The sequence below is a fragment of the Lates calcarifer genome, linkage group LG7_1 (assembly GCF_001640805.2).
Source record: "Lates calcarifer isolate ASB-BC8 linkage group LG7_1, TLL_Latcal_v3, whole genome shotgun sequence".
Lineage (NCBI taxonomy): Eukaryota > Metazoa > Chordata > Actinopteri > Centropomidae > Lates > Lates calcarifer.
In genome coordinates, this window is record NC_066839.1 from 12,664,191 (window position 1) to 12,679,151 (window position 14,961).

The following is a 14,961-nucleotide window of genomic DNA, read 5'->3' on the forward strand; positions in this document are numbered from 1 at the left end:
AATGACACCAATTATGTATGTCACATGACCACAAGAGACTGCAAATGGAAACTCTGAGAGGGGCACATCCATCAGCTCTATCTAATGGGGCTCACTGTAGAAGGAGAATGAATGAAGTCTCAACAGACAACCTCTCGCACCCTTTCGCCAGACCTTTCCACACCAGTTGATTATGCTTGTGTATGGGATGTCTATTATGCTTTCAATGATCTTGGACAATCAAGTGGTCTGTGTTCATTGTTGTGCCAGTGCTGTGAATGGGGTTATAGACCTCCAAAAAGAACCCACCATAACACACAAATCTAGTTCCTACTTCAATATTTCTCCAGAAAGTATCTTTGGATGGGATGACTCTGTAGATCACAAGATAGTTCTCAATGTCACCTCCATAGCAGATATAGATAATTAGCATTTTATGGAATTTTTATGGAATATTTGTGATCATAGTGAATTATATTATTGATTATGGTTAGCCATTTGGATTTGTTTGTGATTCTTTTCATTCCACATAATATACTGTTTTTGTTGTTGTTGTTTTTAACAGATTAAGATCTACATGTATGGTAAGTAGGGTTCAATGTTATCTTTCACCATACTGAAACACTGATATTCACATAGTACTTAGATGGTTTGTGTGAATGCATGCTTTTAGTGATACCATTTTGATTGAAATATATATATATATATATATTACAAAATGTATTACAAAAGAAAAACACAAATGAGTTTATAGTATATTTATTTTTTAATTTCAGAGACAATTAATACAGTACATTCAGCAAAGGTAATAATCTCTGTAACAGAGAATGATGTATTTTCTTACTGAAATACACTGTTGAATGGTCTAAAATACAGAATATGAGAGCCTGTCATGGTACATAAAACCCCGCCATGACTTTTTCTACTTTAAAGAGATGTTCGTGCTCATCTGCTATTGAAATTGTTTTAAGGTATAAAGCAGTTACCTGATGGAATTGTGAAGACACTGATGTTAATCATCATCCAGCACTAAAATGCTGTCATGAACAGTACTGTATCTTCCCAATAATAAGTTAAACATTCAAAAAGGAATATTAACAGTATTTTCTGGCTTTCCAGAAAAGTACAGTATTAGCTAGAAAAATATAGAACGTTTGTATTATTTTACAAAATAATACAAAAGTTCTTACTTAAAATATAACTTTTGATTAGATAAAATACATTCATATCTGCTTAAGTCTTAATAAAAATGTTGAGCAGCAAAAATTGTGTAAATATTGTGCAGTAATTTCAAGAACAACTACAGTATTTGTGCATGTATGACATTTTTCAGTCATTAATGTAACAGTCACAGATTCTATCAAGTGCCACAATGCATATCATTAGTGAACATTTCCATGTTCCATCTTAGGGTCGGAGTAGGTAACAAATAATCTATGGCTCATAGTTCATGAATATAAAATCCCCTTCAGTTCTGCATAAAACTACATATAATATATACATTCAAGTTTTTAAGATTCCCTTTTCATACCAGTGTATGATCAGTGGTTGTTGTGCATGTGTTTAATCTCAGCGTTAGAAATACTAGAACGAAGTGTTTCTGTAGCGCTTGTTTAGAAATAACAATAATCTAGATTAATCTTTTTGTTTTCTTGACTTCATAGTTCTTGTTAGATTTTCTCTGAAAGACCTTGCTTGTAGCATCAATATTATTAGCTGTCCTCTTGTTATTTACTACAGTAGAGTCACAGTCAGTTTATGATGAAATTTTTTTCAAACTCTTTGGCTCAAGGCTTGTGACTTCCTCTTGGCTGTTCATTTCAGTCTCAGAATCTTCAACATCAGCATAAGCGCCGTCCTCAGTTTCTGTGTTCACTTTGCTCAAAGTATCAAGTGGGATTAATGTTGTTTCCTCAGCTGCTCTGTTAGCTGCCTCTTGATTATCTGTCTTGGTTGGAGCAAAATCTTCTCCATCGTCAGTCTCCTCTCCTGGTTCCTCTGAATCTTCCTCTGCCTCATCCTCTCCATCGGCTGAATCTCCCTGGTTTCTACTCCAGTCTTCACTGGGTGTCTCAGTTTCCTCCTCCTCTTCTTCGGAGGCTTCAACATTGTGCTCATCATTAGCATGGCTTCCGTCATTATCTTCATCTTCCACTGGCTTCTTTTCTGTGTTTTCTTCATTGTTTTCTGATATTTTCTCCACATCTTCATCTGCCTTCAGCTCCACCACATCATCAGGGCCTTCTGTTTCATTATTTGACTCAGTCAAAGCATCTTCTTGATGCTCTTCAGTCATGTCAGTTTCCTTGCATATTTGTTCAGCTTTGTCAGGAATAGTCTCAGACTCAGTGTCAGCATTCTCTATAACCTCTTCATCTTCTCCTCCAGAAACTTGTGCAGATTCATCCTCTGTATTATCTGTAGGCTCGTCCCTTCCTGTTTGAGCTTCTCCACCTTCCTCTCCTGCAGATGTACCTTCTGCTTCAGATTCCTCTCCTCCATCACTGTCAGTGATCTCATTCCCTGCCACCTCATTTTCTCCCGACTCTTCCTCTGTTGCGTCATGCTCTTCAGCCTCATCTCCTGTTGTTGCAACCTCTGTGCAATCTTCACCAGTCGCTACAGACTCCTTTCCACTTTCATTTTCAGCAGATTCTTCTTCATTTTCAGCATCCTCAGATTCCTCTCCAGTTGCTTCTGCTAGTCCCTCGTCATGAGATTTATCTTCTTCTTCACCTTGTTCCTCTTCTTTAACATAGTCTTCAGCTGTACTGCTTTCTACATTTTTCTCAATTGGTTCTGTCTCATGAAGCTCTTCAGCTGATGCCACCTCAACATGTTCTGCATCACTTAATGTCTCATTTTCATCTGTTGCCAATTTATCCTCTTCTGCAGTCTCATCTTCACCTGTAGTTTCATCTACAGTCTCATTTTCAGGCTTGGCTTCTGAATGTCCTTCTCCTGATTCATTATCATGTGTAACTTCTGAGGTGTCCTCTTCTCCAGCTGTCTCATTTGCATCTGTGGCTGATTCATTGTTCTCCTCCTCTGACTCATTCTCAGCTTTGAAGCTTTCTTCCCTTGCACATTCAGGATCTGTTTCTACATTATTATGCTTTTCCACAAGTTCTTCTCCATCTGTGGTTTCTTCCATCTCCTCCTCATTTGATTCATTATCCGCTTTAGTGACGTCCTCTTCACTCGAAAGTTCTTTTTCTGTGGCTACATCAATTGTCTCTTCCTTGTCATCCTCATCTGTATTAACAGCCTCTTTTTCAATAGCAGCCTCATCTTCAGTTGTTTCTGTTTCCAGACAGCTTTGAGAGTTTGTCAGCATTGGCTGTGTTGTCATTCTCCTCTGAAGTTTCATCATCATTTGTACTGGCATCCACACCTTCTGCAGAATCATCTTCACTGCTAGCAGCAGTTTCCTCTGGGTCTTCAGTTGTCCCTGCTTCTACAGCCTCCTCTTTGTCAGATTCATGTTCAGTTGTGTCTGCCACATCCTCTGCTGCATTTTCCTCTTCCACTGTGATGACTTCACCAGCTTCTTCCTTCATTTCATCTTCACTTGTGACAGCCGGAATCTCTTCTTCCACCACTGCATCTTTGTCAGATTCGTGTTCACTTGTAGCTGCGATGTTATCTTCTTCTGCTGCACTGCTATCTTCAGCTTCATCTTCACTTGTTTTTTCCATAGCACTTTCATCTTCAGCTGTCGTTGCATCTTCATTGTCTTCAGATTCATCTTCATAATTTGTGCCAGCAGTCTGTTCTCCATCATCAACTGTCTCTGCTTCCACAGCCTCGATCCTTGTCAGATTCATCTTCAGATGTGGCAGCCACATCAGACTCTTTTTCAAGATTTTCATCTTCAACTTTGTTGGCTCCTGCCAGCTCCTCCTTTGATTCATCTTCACTTGCAGCGTCCATCTCTTTTTCAGTAGCAGTCTCATCTTCAGTTGTTGCTGTTGGTTCTGTTGGTTTGTTTGATAATTCATCACCTGTAGCATCATTCTCCTCTGCAGTTTCATCTTCATTTGTGGTGGCATCTTCTGCAGAATCATTATCACTGGTGGCAGGAGTCTCTTCTCCATCATCACCCATCCCTGCCTTTGCAGATTCTTCTTTGTCAGATTCATTTTCACTTGTAGCTGTCACACAAGTATTTTCTGCTGGAATTTCATCTTCAGCAGTCTTTTCTGTTGAATCATCTTCACTTTCTTTTTCTCCAGCCATCTCATCTTCAGTTTCTGCTTCTTCAGTCGATTCTTTTATTAAATCACCAGCAGTGGCTGCATCGTTGTTCTCATCTGCAGACTCATCTGCACTGGTTGAAGCAAGCTTTTCTTCATTAGTGCCTGTTCCTTCTTCTACAGCATTATCTTTGTGAGATTCATGTTCACTTGTGACTGCCATAGTGCTCTCTTCAGCTGTGGTGGCTTCAGCAGCCTCATTTCTAAGTTCATCCTCACTTGGATCATCAGTCTCCTTTTCTACAAGAAGCTCATCTTCTGTTGTTTCTTCTTTAGTTGATTCCTTTGATAGTTCATCACCCGTTGTATCATTCTCATCTGCAGTTTCATCTTCATTTGTAGTGGCATTTAAATTCTCTGGAGGATTATCATCATCACTGGTGGCAGCAGTCTCTTTGATGTCTTCAACTACCCCTGCCACCACAGATTCATGCTCAGAGTCACTTTCATTTGTGTCTGCCACACTTTCTGCTGCACCTTCAGCTGTGGTGGCTTCAGCAATCTCTTCTTTCGATTCATCTTCACTTGTTACAGCAGTCTGTTTTTCTTCAGTGGTCTCATCTTCATCTTCATCTTCTTCTGGCTTTTTCAGCTGTTTCCTTTGATGATTCATCAGCTGTGGCTGTGTCGTTGTTCTCATCTACAGAATCATCTGCACTTGTTTTTGTTTTTTCTTCATTCATCATCAGTCTTCATCTCGTCCACAGCCTCCTCTTTGTCAGAGTCATGTTTATTTGTGGATGTCATATCATCAGCTGCATTGTCACCTTTGGCTGTGGTGGCTTCAGTAGCCTCTTCTTTCAGTTCATCTTCACTGGTGGCAGCTTCCTTTTCTTCATCATTGATGGTCCCTGCTTGCCACAGCCTCATCTTTGTCAGATTCATGCTCAGTTAAAGCTGCCACAGCTGTCTCTTCTGCTGCAGATTCATCTTCAATCTCATCATTTAATTCATCTCTGCCTGTAACTGCAATATCTCTTTCTGCAGCTATCTCATCTTCTGATGTTGCCTCTTCAGCTGGTTCTTTTGATGATTCATCAGGTGTGCTGTGTCATAGTTCTCATTTGCAGATTCATCTGCACTGGGGGAAGGGACATTGTCTTTATCATCGACTGCACCCTCTTCCGCAGCCTCGTCTTTGTCAGATTCATGTTCACTAGTGGCTGCCATAGTGGTCTCTGCTGCTGCATCTTCAGCTGTATTGGCTTCCTCCTTAAGTTCATCTTCACTTATGACAGCAATCTCATCCTCAGTATGTTCTTTTTCTGATTCATCAGCTGCAGCTGTGTCGTTCTTATCTGCAGAATCATCTTCCTTAGTAGCAGGTATCTCTTCTTCATTGCCAGCAACTTCTTTTTTGTTAGATTCATCCCCAGTTATGTCTGCCACATCAGCCTCTTCTGCTGCATTTTCATCTTCAGCAGTGGTGGCTTCAGCTGTCTCTTCCTTTGACTCATCCTCATTTGAGACAGTAGTCTCTTTTTCTACAGCAGTTGCATCTTCCATTTCTGCATCCTTCGCTGGTTCGTTTGACAATTCATCAGCTGTGGTTGTGTCATCGTTCTCTGCTTTTATCTGTTGCTGTTTCTGCATTTTCCTCTGCACAATCATCTGCATTGTTGGCAGCAGTCTCGTCTTTACCTTCAACCATCCCTTCTTTGCTTCCTCTTTGTTAGGTTGGTGTTCAGTTGTGTCTGCTACAATAGACTCTCCAGCTGAAATTTCGCCTGGCCCTTCCATAGACACGTCTTCACTTGTGATCACAATTTCTTTTGCTGACAAGAGTCTCAAATTCATCTGGTTGATTTGACAATTCATCATCTGTGGCAGTCTTATTCCCCTCTGTAGTTTCCATAGGCTCTTCTTCATCATATTGGTGTTCAGTTGATGTAACTGCAGCAGTCTCCTCTGCTATATTACTTGTGGTAGGTTCAGTAGCCTCTTTCTCTATTATTTCTCCAATTGTGTCTGCTTTCTCTCCTTCTTCCTCTGATGTTTCATTCTCAGCAGGAGCTGCTCGAGCTTCTACTGACTTTTCTTCATTCTCTACAGTGGATTCATCCTTTCCCATGCCTATGTCTGCACTCTCATTTTCTGCCCTCTCATCCTCTGTTTTGCTTATTTCCTCATTATTATCTGCAGGTAGGATTTTTACTGTTTCTTCAGTGAGAGTCTGTTCAGTCAGTTTTTTGATGGTGTCCACTTGTTCTGCTTCATTGTTTTCAGACCCATCTTGTTGGCCCAAATGGTGACACACATCATCTCCTTCCTTTTCATCTGCTACAACTGCAGAGTCCTCTTCAGTGTCATGTTGTACATCATCCCGTTCTATTTCCTGTACTGCGCTGGCAATAACATTTTCTACAAGTGTCTCTGCTGTTTTTGTGTTCGTATAATTTTCAGAGTGAGATATACAGTTGATTGTCTGTGTATTAGCAAGATCACTGTTCTTCATCACCAGAATCCTCTTTAGGTCAAAGTCCATGACAACAGGTGCAGTATTCATAACTTCTGCATGAAGTGGTAGCCTAGATGTCATTCCTTTCTTAATGCATGTTTCACATGGACAGTATTCATCATCATTTTCACTGCGCTGGTCACTGTAAGATGTGCCTGTTGCTGAATCATCACTTTTTTCTGCTTGTCCATCATATGATTGTTTGAGCATAATCTTCAGCCTCCGTCTTCTCTCTTCTGTTTGTGTTGTTGAAGCACGGGATACCGCTTCTTTAGGAGGTCTTGGTAGGCCTGCTCGACCTTGAATTTTCCTCAGTTCTCTGTCTATACTGCTTTGGATTCTTTTGTGGACCTCTGTTTTAAGTTCACTTATCATTGTGTCAAGCTGTTCATTACCATCCAAGTTCCATCTGACTTTGAACTCTCTCATTGCATTGATATAATGTGTCATGAATTGCTTTTCTATTCTAGTTAATAAGGTTAAGACCCAAACAGGATCAGGATCTTGAGAAATCTTTTTGGCTAATTGTGCTCTTTGAATGAGGGGAGGGCTGTCAGAGCTGGTGTCCTCTTGACATTCTGTTTCAGCTTCCTCTGGAACTTTTTGGCCATTGCTGTCATTTCCTGAACTTTTGTTTGAGGAGGGTGGTGTTTCAGGTAGTTCTCTGGGACTGTCATTGTTTCTAATTGTTTCATCTGTTGCTATATCATCCTCCTTTTGTTTTTCCTCACACATTCTCTCTACATCTCTCTCAGATGTCCATTGAGAATCTGCTTCAGCTTCACCTTCACAGACTTCTTGTACTTTCCCTAATGGCTCTGCACTGGTATGTGGTTGAGACACATTTACACCATCACTACTCTTCCCAGAGCCCGTGGAGCCACTGTTGACATCCACACCAGAGGATGATGTGTGATTGAACTCATCATCCACAGAATGATGATCATCCTTCCTTAACACATGCTCATTTTCTGGAAGATTGCAAAGCCAAAGGGATTTAAGAATATTCATCAGCTCTTGGTATCTTTGATCCTTTTCGTTAGCATTTTTAGGATTATGGTCTATCAACTGCAACTTCACAAGGCAATCCAAAAGACCTCTAGCTGAAGTGCTCAGTTTACGTCCATACACTGGAGAAATTTCTGGTAAACTGTTGCATCTGTCAAGTGTTGGATTTAAAAGTACTTTCATCACCTGTACGGAAGAGTGAAATATTTTTGAGCCATTGTCTCTTTGAGTGCAGATATTATCTGCATTTGGTGCCTCTGTGCTTGTTGGGCACTCATTATTAGGGACACTGTTCATTACAACTCCTTCATTTGTTTCTTTTGTATTTTCAGAGGTAGAGTCTTTGTTATTTTCACTATTCTCCATTCTATTAATGTCCTCTGTTGTGTGGCCATTTTTCTGTCCATCACTGAGTTCCTCCATGTCATACATATCTCCCTCTGCTGGTATTGTTTTCAACCATTCATTTACAACCTCACTAGGGGATGCATTTGGTAGGCTAGATGGGACCAGCTCAAAGTCATCAGTGTCTGGGTTCTTCTGTTTGCATTGGCTGCTTTTGTTGCTTTTGTTATCAGCGACACCCCCACAAATGTCTGTAGCTTCCAATGGACCTTTGGTGATCCTCTTAGACACAGAGTGTGATTCTCCAGGGGCTTGTGTCTCACACGTTTCTTGGACAATATCTGAACTGGACAGAGTCTGTGACAAATCACTTTCACTTGACTCTACAGATTTTGATTTGTCAATAACCCCTGCAGTTGCTTGTTTCACTTCCTCATGCAAACCAGTCTTATCTTCAGGATTCACAACTTCCCCTGCATTTATTGGAGAAAAAGTGGTCCTCTCCTCAGCAGGAACATCTGTTAAATTATCAGTTATTTTGGATTTTTGAGATTTTAAGGACAGATTTGACTTGACAGATAAAGAACTTTGTGACCGCTTTCCACTTTTTTTTTGTTTAGCTTCAGATGCTGTTGACTTTTTTGAACGTGCTGAGACCTTAGACTGTGATGACATGGCTGTAGGTGCTCTGTCTTCAGTTTCCTCAACTGTCACAGCAGGGACTTCAGACCTGTTTAACATTTCAGAGCGATCTGATTTTGTAGACACAGGGCTAAGTGTTCTCTCCTCCTTTTCCTTCGTATTTTCATCAGCAGTAACATGAGAGACTTTAGATTTTTTTGATCTGACTGACATAGTTGACTTTGCTGACATGGCACTTAGTGCTCTCTCTGATTTCTCCTCAGCATTTCCTTCATTAGGAACATCTGAGCTTTCTATAGAAGGAATTTCAGGCGCTAGTAGTTTGTTTGATTTTGTTGAATGATTTGATTTCACTGATTTGATTGACATGGCACTGTGTGTTCTTTCATCAGCTTCTTGATCATGTCCAGTCCTTTCACTAGAGGTAATTCCAGAAACATTGGACCTCATGGTTCTTGCAGAAATGTTTGACTTCAGTGACAAAAAACTTGATGTCCTTTCTCTTTGATGTACCTCCTCTGTTTCAGCTGGCTGTTCATAAATTTTTGACTTCCTTGACCTCAGAGAAAGATCTGACTTTGATGATTTAAGTGACATAGAACTTTGTGTTCTTTCCTCAGCTTCATTTCCAATATCTTCTTCATTATTTACATTTTCGGATTTATGAGAAGCTTTTGATTTTGTAGATACTGATGTCACATTTGACTTCACTGATTTTGCAGACACTGGGCTCATTGCTCTCTTCTCAGTGTCTTCTTCAGTGTCAGTGATAGTATTATCTTTGGCAGAAACCTGAGAAGTTTTGGATTTCTTTGATAATGCTGTAGAATTTGATTGTCCTGACTTAGCTGATTTGATGGAGGTACTGCTTGGTGCTCGCTCCATATTATCCTCGTGATTTTCTTCATCCACATTAGAGGCTTTTGACTTGCCTGACTTTGACTTACTAGAGGTATTTGACTGTATTGATTTGGCAGATCTGGCTGATTTAGCTGACAAGGTGCTTGGTGGTCTTTGTACAGTTCCCTCATCATTTGCAGTGTTTTCTTCTGAAGGATTGTAACATGCTGTTGCACTTCTTGGTGAAACATTTGATTCAGCTGACATGTTGCTTGGTGATCTCTCCTCAGTTTCTTTGACATTTTCTTCATCATGATTGTCAGCAGAAGCCTGAGAAGCTTTTCCAGATATCTCTGCGGCATTTGACTTTGCTGACATTGCACTTGGTACTCGCTCTACAATTTCTTTCTTTTCTTTGAAAGTCACAGATTTCTCAGTAACATTTGATTTGACTGATGACATGCAGCTTGGTGCTCTCTCTGTGTTTTCCTCCTCAGCTACTTTCTTCATCTGGAACGAAACCTTTTGACCTCTGAGACAGTGTTGAGATATTTGACTTTGCAGATCTGTCTGATATAGCACTAGCTGCTCTCTCAATAGATGTATCATGTTCTGCAACGTATTCTTCAGCTGGCACATCTGAGACTTTTGACTCACTTGATCTTACAGACATGGCTGACTGTGAGGATTTGGCTGACAATGCACTTTGTGCTCTCTCCTGAATCTCATCTTCACCATTTCCTTCATCACAAATGCCATCAGTTTTACCTGAACAAACTTCAGAAACATTTGATTTAGTAGATTTTGCTGACGCAGGTGACTTTGCTGATTTAGCTGACAAGGCGCTAGGGGCCCTCTCTGTAGTTTTCTCATGTTCAGCCACATCATCAGTAGTAACACCAGAGGCTTGTGACTTTATAGATCTTTCAGAAACATGTGACTGGACTGATTTGGCTGACATGCTACTTGCTGCTCTTCCTTTTATTTGCTCTTTATCATTTTCGTCATTGGGGCTCTCAGCTGGAATGTCTGAACATTTTGACTTTTTTGATTTAGCAGAAACATTTGACTTGACTGACTGAGCCGACATTGAGCTCACTCTCCCTTCATTCTCTGCATCAGCAATTTCAGTGCTGTGTTCAGAAGGGATGTTGGAAGCTTTTGATTTCTTAGATATCCCAGAAACATTTGACTTTATTGATTTGACTGACATATTGCTTGGAGCTCTTTCCATATGGTCAGAATCACAAGCATTTTCTTCAACTGACTTATCTGATTTTTCTGATATTGCTGACTTTGCAGACATCACACTCTTTGCTCTGTTTTGAGCTTCTTCCTCATCATTCCTCCCATCAGAAATATCAATATCAGGGGGGATGTTAGAAGCATTTGATTTCACAGATACTATAGAAGCATGTGATATAGGTCTGGCAATGCTTTCTTCAACCGGAACATCAGCTGAGCATTTTGACCGACTCGATCTTGCAGAAACATTTGACTTGACTGAATGGACTGACATTGAACTTACTGATCTGCTTTCATTGTGCTCCTCTTCATTTAACTTCTCAGGACTTTCAGCAATTTGATCAGAAGCTTTTGATTTCTTAGATACTGATGAAACATTTGACTTTGCTGATTTTGCTGATCTGACAGACAAATTGCTTGGAGCTCTGTCTTCATGTTCCTTGTGATCAGATATATTTTCTTCAGCTGGACCATCTTGTCCTTTTGACTTAGTAGATTTGGTAGAAATAGTTGACTTTGCAGACTTGGTTGACATTGCACTCTGTGCTCTGTCTTGAGTTTGCTCTTCACCATCTCCTTCATCTTGAATATCAGTAGTTTTGGCAGAATGAACATCAGAAGCAGTTGATTTTACAGATTTTGAAGAAGCATGTGACTTTACTGATTTAACTGACAAAGCACTAGGTGCTCTCTCTGCAGACTTAGTGGATATTTTTGAGACGTGTGACTGTACTGATCTGGCTGACAAGCTGCTTGCTGCTCTTTCTTCAGTTTGCTCTTTGTCAGATTCCTCATCAGATGTCTCTGAGTGTTCTTTAACTAGAACATCACCAGAACATTTTGACTTATTTGATCCAGCAGAAATATTTGACTGGACTGACACTGGACTCACTGTTCTGCCGTCACCCTCCTCAGGATTGTCACCAGCATCCTCTAAGCAAATATCAGAAACTTTTGATCTTTTAGATGTTGTAGAAGCTTTTGACTTTGATGATTTTCCTGATCTGACTGATAAATTGCTTGGAACTCTCTCTGCATGTTCCTCTTGATCAGATGTAATTTCCTTAGCTGGACCATCAAGTCCTTTTGACTTTGTAGATTTTGCAGAAATAGTTGACTTCGCTGACATTGCACTCAGTGCTCTGTCTTGATTTTCCTCTTCACCATCTCCTTCACCTTGAATGTCAGTAGTCTTGGCAGAATGAACATTGGAAGCAGTTGATTCGATAGATTTTGTGGAAGCCTGTGACTTTGCTGATTTAACTGACAAAACGCTTGGTGCTCTCTCTGCAGACTTAAGAGATACCTCAGAAACATGAGACTGAATGGACTTAGCTGACATGCTACTTGATGCTCTTTCTTCAGTTTGATCTTTGTCATTTTCTTCATGAAATGTCTCAGAGCATTCTGTAGCTGGAGCATGAGGAGAACATTTAGATTTGTCTGATATTGCAGTAATGCTTGACTGAACTGACTGGACTGACATTGAGCTTGTTGCTCTCCCTTCTGTCTCCTCAATGTCATCAGCAATATCGCCACAGTTCTCGGAAGGAATTGCAGAAGCTCTTGATTTCTTGGATACTGCTGAAGCATTTGACTTTGCAGATTTAGCAGATGTCATTGACATATTGCTTGGAGCCCTTTCTCCATGTTCTGTATGATCTGCAGTATTTTCTTCAGCTGAAACATCACTGGACTTGGATACATTAGATTTGGCAGAAATATTTGACCTGTGTTGATTTGGCAGATTTGACTGACACATTTGACTGTGCTGATTTCACTGACAGTGCACTACGGTGCCCTCTCATCCCCATTTTTTGTAATATTTTCTCTGTCCGAACCATCACAGCATTTTGACTTACTTGATCTTGCTGAAATGTTTGACTTGGCTGATTTATTTGACATGCAGCTTGGTGATCTCTCACTGGTTTCATGTACAGTATCCCCTTCATCACAAATGTCACCATTGCATTTGGGAGTAGCCTGAGAAGCTTTTGATTTTGTTGATACTGCAGTGGCATTTGATTTTGCTGACATTGCACTATGTGCTCTTTCTGCAGTTTCCTCATCATTGTTGTTTTCCTCAGATCTATCTTTAGAGGCTTTTGACTTGCTGGATACTGCAGATGATTTTGACTTGACTGATATTTCTGAAATGGCACTGGATGCCCTCTGTTCGGGTTCATCATCTTTGACAGGATTGTCCTCAGCTGAAACAGAGGAGGAATGTGGTCTTTCCTCAGCCTCATCATTGCAGCTGACTGCTCTTTCTTCAGTTTGCTCTACATCATTTTCATCCTCATTATCACTTTCTTTATTAGGAACTTCAGAAGATTTAGATTTGCCAGACATCACAGAAATATTTGATTTCCCTGACCTTGCTGATTTGACTGACATTGTGCTTTGTGGCCTCCCTGCAGATGCATTAGACTTAGCTGACATTGCACTAGCTACTCTCTCCAGTGGTCCCTCTACATCTTCAGAATTTACTTCACTCATTTCTTCACAGTCCTTTGACTTTCTAGATGTTGCAGACTTGATAGACCTAGCAGACATTGCACTCAGTGGTCTTTCACTTTCTTTAATTTGAGTCTTTTTTTCCTCAGCTGAAATAGCAGACACTATTGAGTGTTTAGATACATTTGATTTTTCTGACATGGCACTATGTGCTCTATGTTGATTTTCATCTGGATTTATTTTCTCATGTTCATCTGCATTTTGAAGACATTCGGAGGCTCTAGATCTTCTGGAAATTGTAGATGCATTTGACTTAGTGGATTTTACTGACATAGTACTTGGGGCTCTCTCCACAGTTTCCTCCACCACCTCCTCCCTGGCAGCTTTGTTTGAGGACACTTCTGACAAAGCACTAAGTGTTCTTGCATCTGTAATTTGCACTTCCTCAGCATTTTGTTGAATGTCGATTTCAGAGGTTTTAGACTTAGCTGATTTTGATGACATGGCACTAGATGCTCGCTCTTGAGTATCCTCAATAACATTTTCTTGAATTCTTGAATGTGTAGATCTTAAAGAGGTATTTGATTTGGATGACATAACACTTGGCACTCTGTCTTGATCTTCTTCATCCTCCTCAGTTTGTCCTTCTTCATCTTTTGACTTGAATGACACAGGAGAATGTACACTCCATTCAGTTTTGTCCTCTGAATTTTCTTTAGGTGGAACTTCAGAAGTTCTTGATGTTTTGGATTTTGCAGAAACATTTGATTTCTCTGACATTGCACTTTCTGCTCTCTGTCCAGTTTCATTCTCATTTTCTTCAGCTGGGTTTTCAATGCTTTTCTCTGCAGATGCTTCCAATGCTTCTAATTTTGATTCTGCAGAGGCATGAGATGAAGCTGACAAAGCACTAGGTGTCCTTTGCTCTGTTTCCTCTTCATCTTGTTCTTTGTCTGGGAGAGAAGAAACTCTTGATCCCTTTGATTTAATAGATGCATTGGACTTTGAAGACATTAAACTTAATGTTCTTTCTTCATCAACATCCTCCTTTGATGTATGTTGTTCGGCTGCCACTTCTGACTTCATTGATATTTCAGATTTGTCAGATTTAACAGACATGCTACTTAAAGGTCTTACTTGTGTTTCTTGGTCATCATGTGATTTAGATTTTCTTGAGGCATTTGATTGAACTGACATGGCACTTTTGGATCTTTCCCCCTCTATATCTTCAGACTCTGTATTCTGTATTTTTTCAGATTTATTTGATCTGCCAGAGGCATTTGATTTAACAGACATGGCACTTGATTGATCTCTTTGTATCTCACTTTCCTCCTCAGCTTGGGCCTTGATTTGTCCTTTTGAATCATTCTCACGTATATCTGATACTCCACAGTGACAGGTGTGTGAAGTTTTTGATTTTCTTGACTTGCCAGAGTGCACTGAAGCATCGGATGCTCTGTCTGTAGGGCTTGGAGATAAATGTTGTGTTGGTGATCCTTTATCTAACACTTCGCTTCCAGTGGTCTCCTCCCTTTCGGGTTTACTGTTCTGAGAGGATCTTCTCAGTACACTTGGTGGGACATTATCATCCTCATCATTTTGATCCTCCTTATGGCCTGTTAATATTTGTGAGGAAGCACTAGGAGCAGATTCTGCTCGTTCTTCATGTTCTGATGTTTTGACCTGATCATTTGGGGAACTATCAGCACACACCTCACAGGTGTCCAGAGT

At 40.3% G+C, this 14,961-nt stretch overlaps 3 protein-coding genes across 3 annotated transcripts; all 3 read right to left on the reverse strand.

The window, feature by feature from the left end:
* Window positions 1–1,735: 1,735 nt before the first annotated feature.
* LOC108895561 (uncharacterized protein DDB_G0290685-like) lies at window positions 1,736–3,677 on the reverse strand. The gene is made up of 3 exons (XM_018694431.1): window positions 3,374–3,677; window positions 2,485–3,282; window positions 1,736–2,370 (listed from the first exon to the last, which is right to left on the reverse strand). Exons 1-3 carry the CDS (start codon window positions 3,675–3,677, stop codon window positions 1,736–1,738), a joined length of 1,737 nt encoding a protein of 578 aa, XP_018549947.1.
* Window positions 3,678–3,762: 85 nt separating this feature from the next.
* LOC108895564 (uncharacterized) lies at window positions 3,763–4,875 on the reverse strand. The gene has a single exon (XM_018694433.2). The coding sequence runs from the start codon at window positions 4,873–4,875 to the stop codon at window positions 3,763–3,765; it is 1,113 nt and encodes a 370-aa protein (XP_018549949.1).
* A 415-nt stretch (window positions 4,876–5,290) lies between these two features.
* Window positions 5,291–10,519, reverse strand: rp1l1b (rp1 like 1b). Its single transcript, XM_051071910.1, has one exon. The coding sequence runs from the start codon at window positions 10,165–10,167 to the stop codon at window positions 5,986–5,988; it is 4,182 nt and encodes a 1,393-aa protein (XP_050927867.1). The 5' UTR covers window positions 10,168–10,519; the 3' UTR covers window positions 5,291–5,985.
* Between the last annotated feature and the right edge of the window lie 4,442 nt (window positions 10,520–14,961).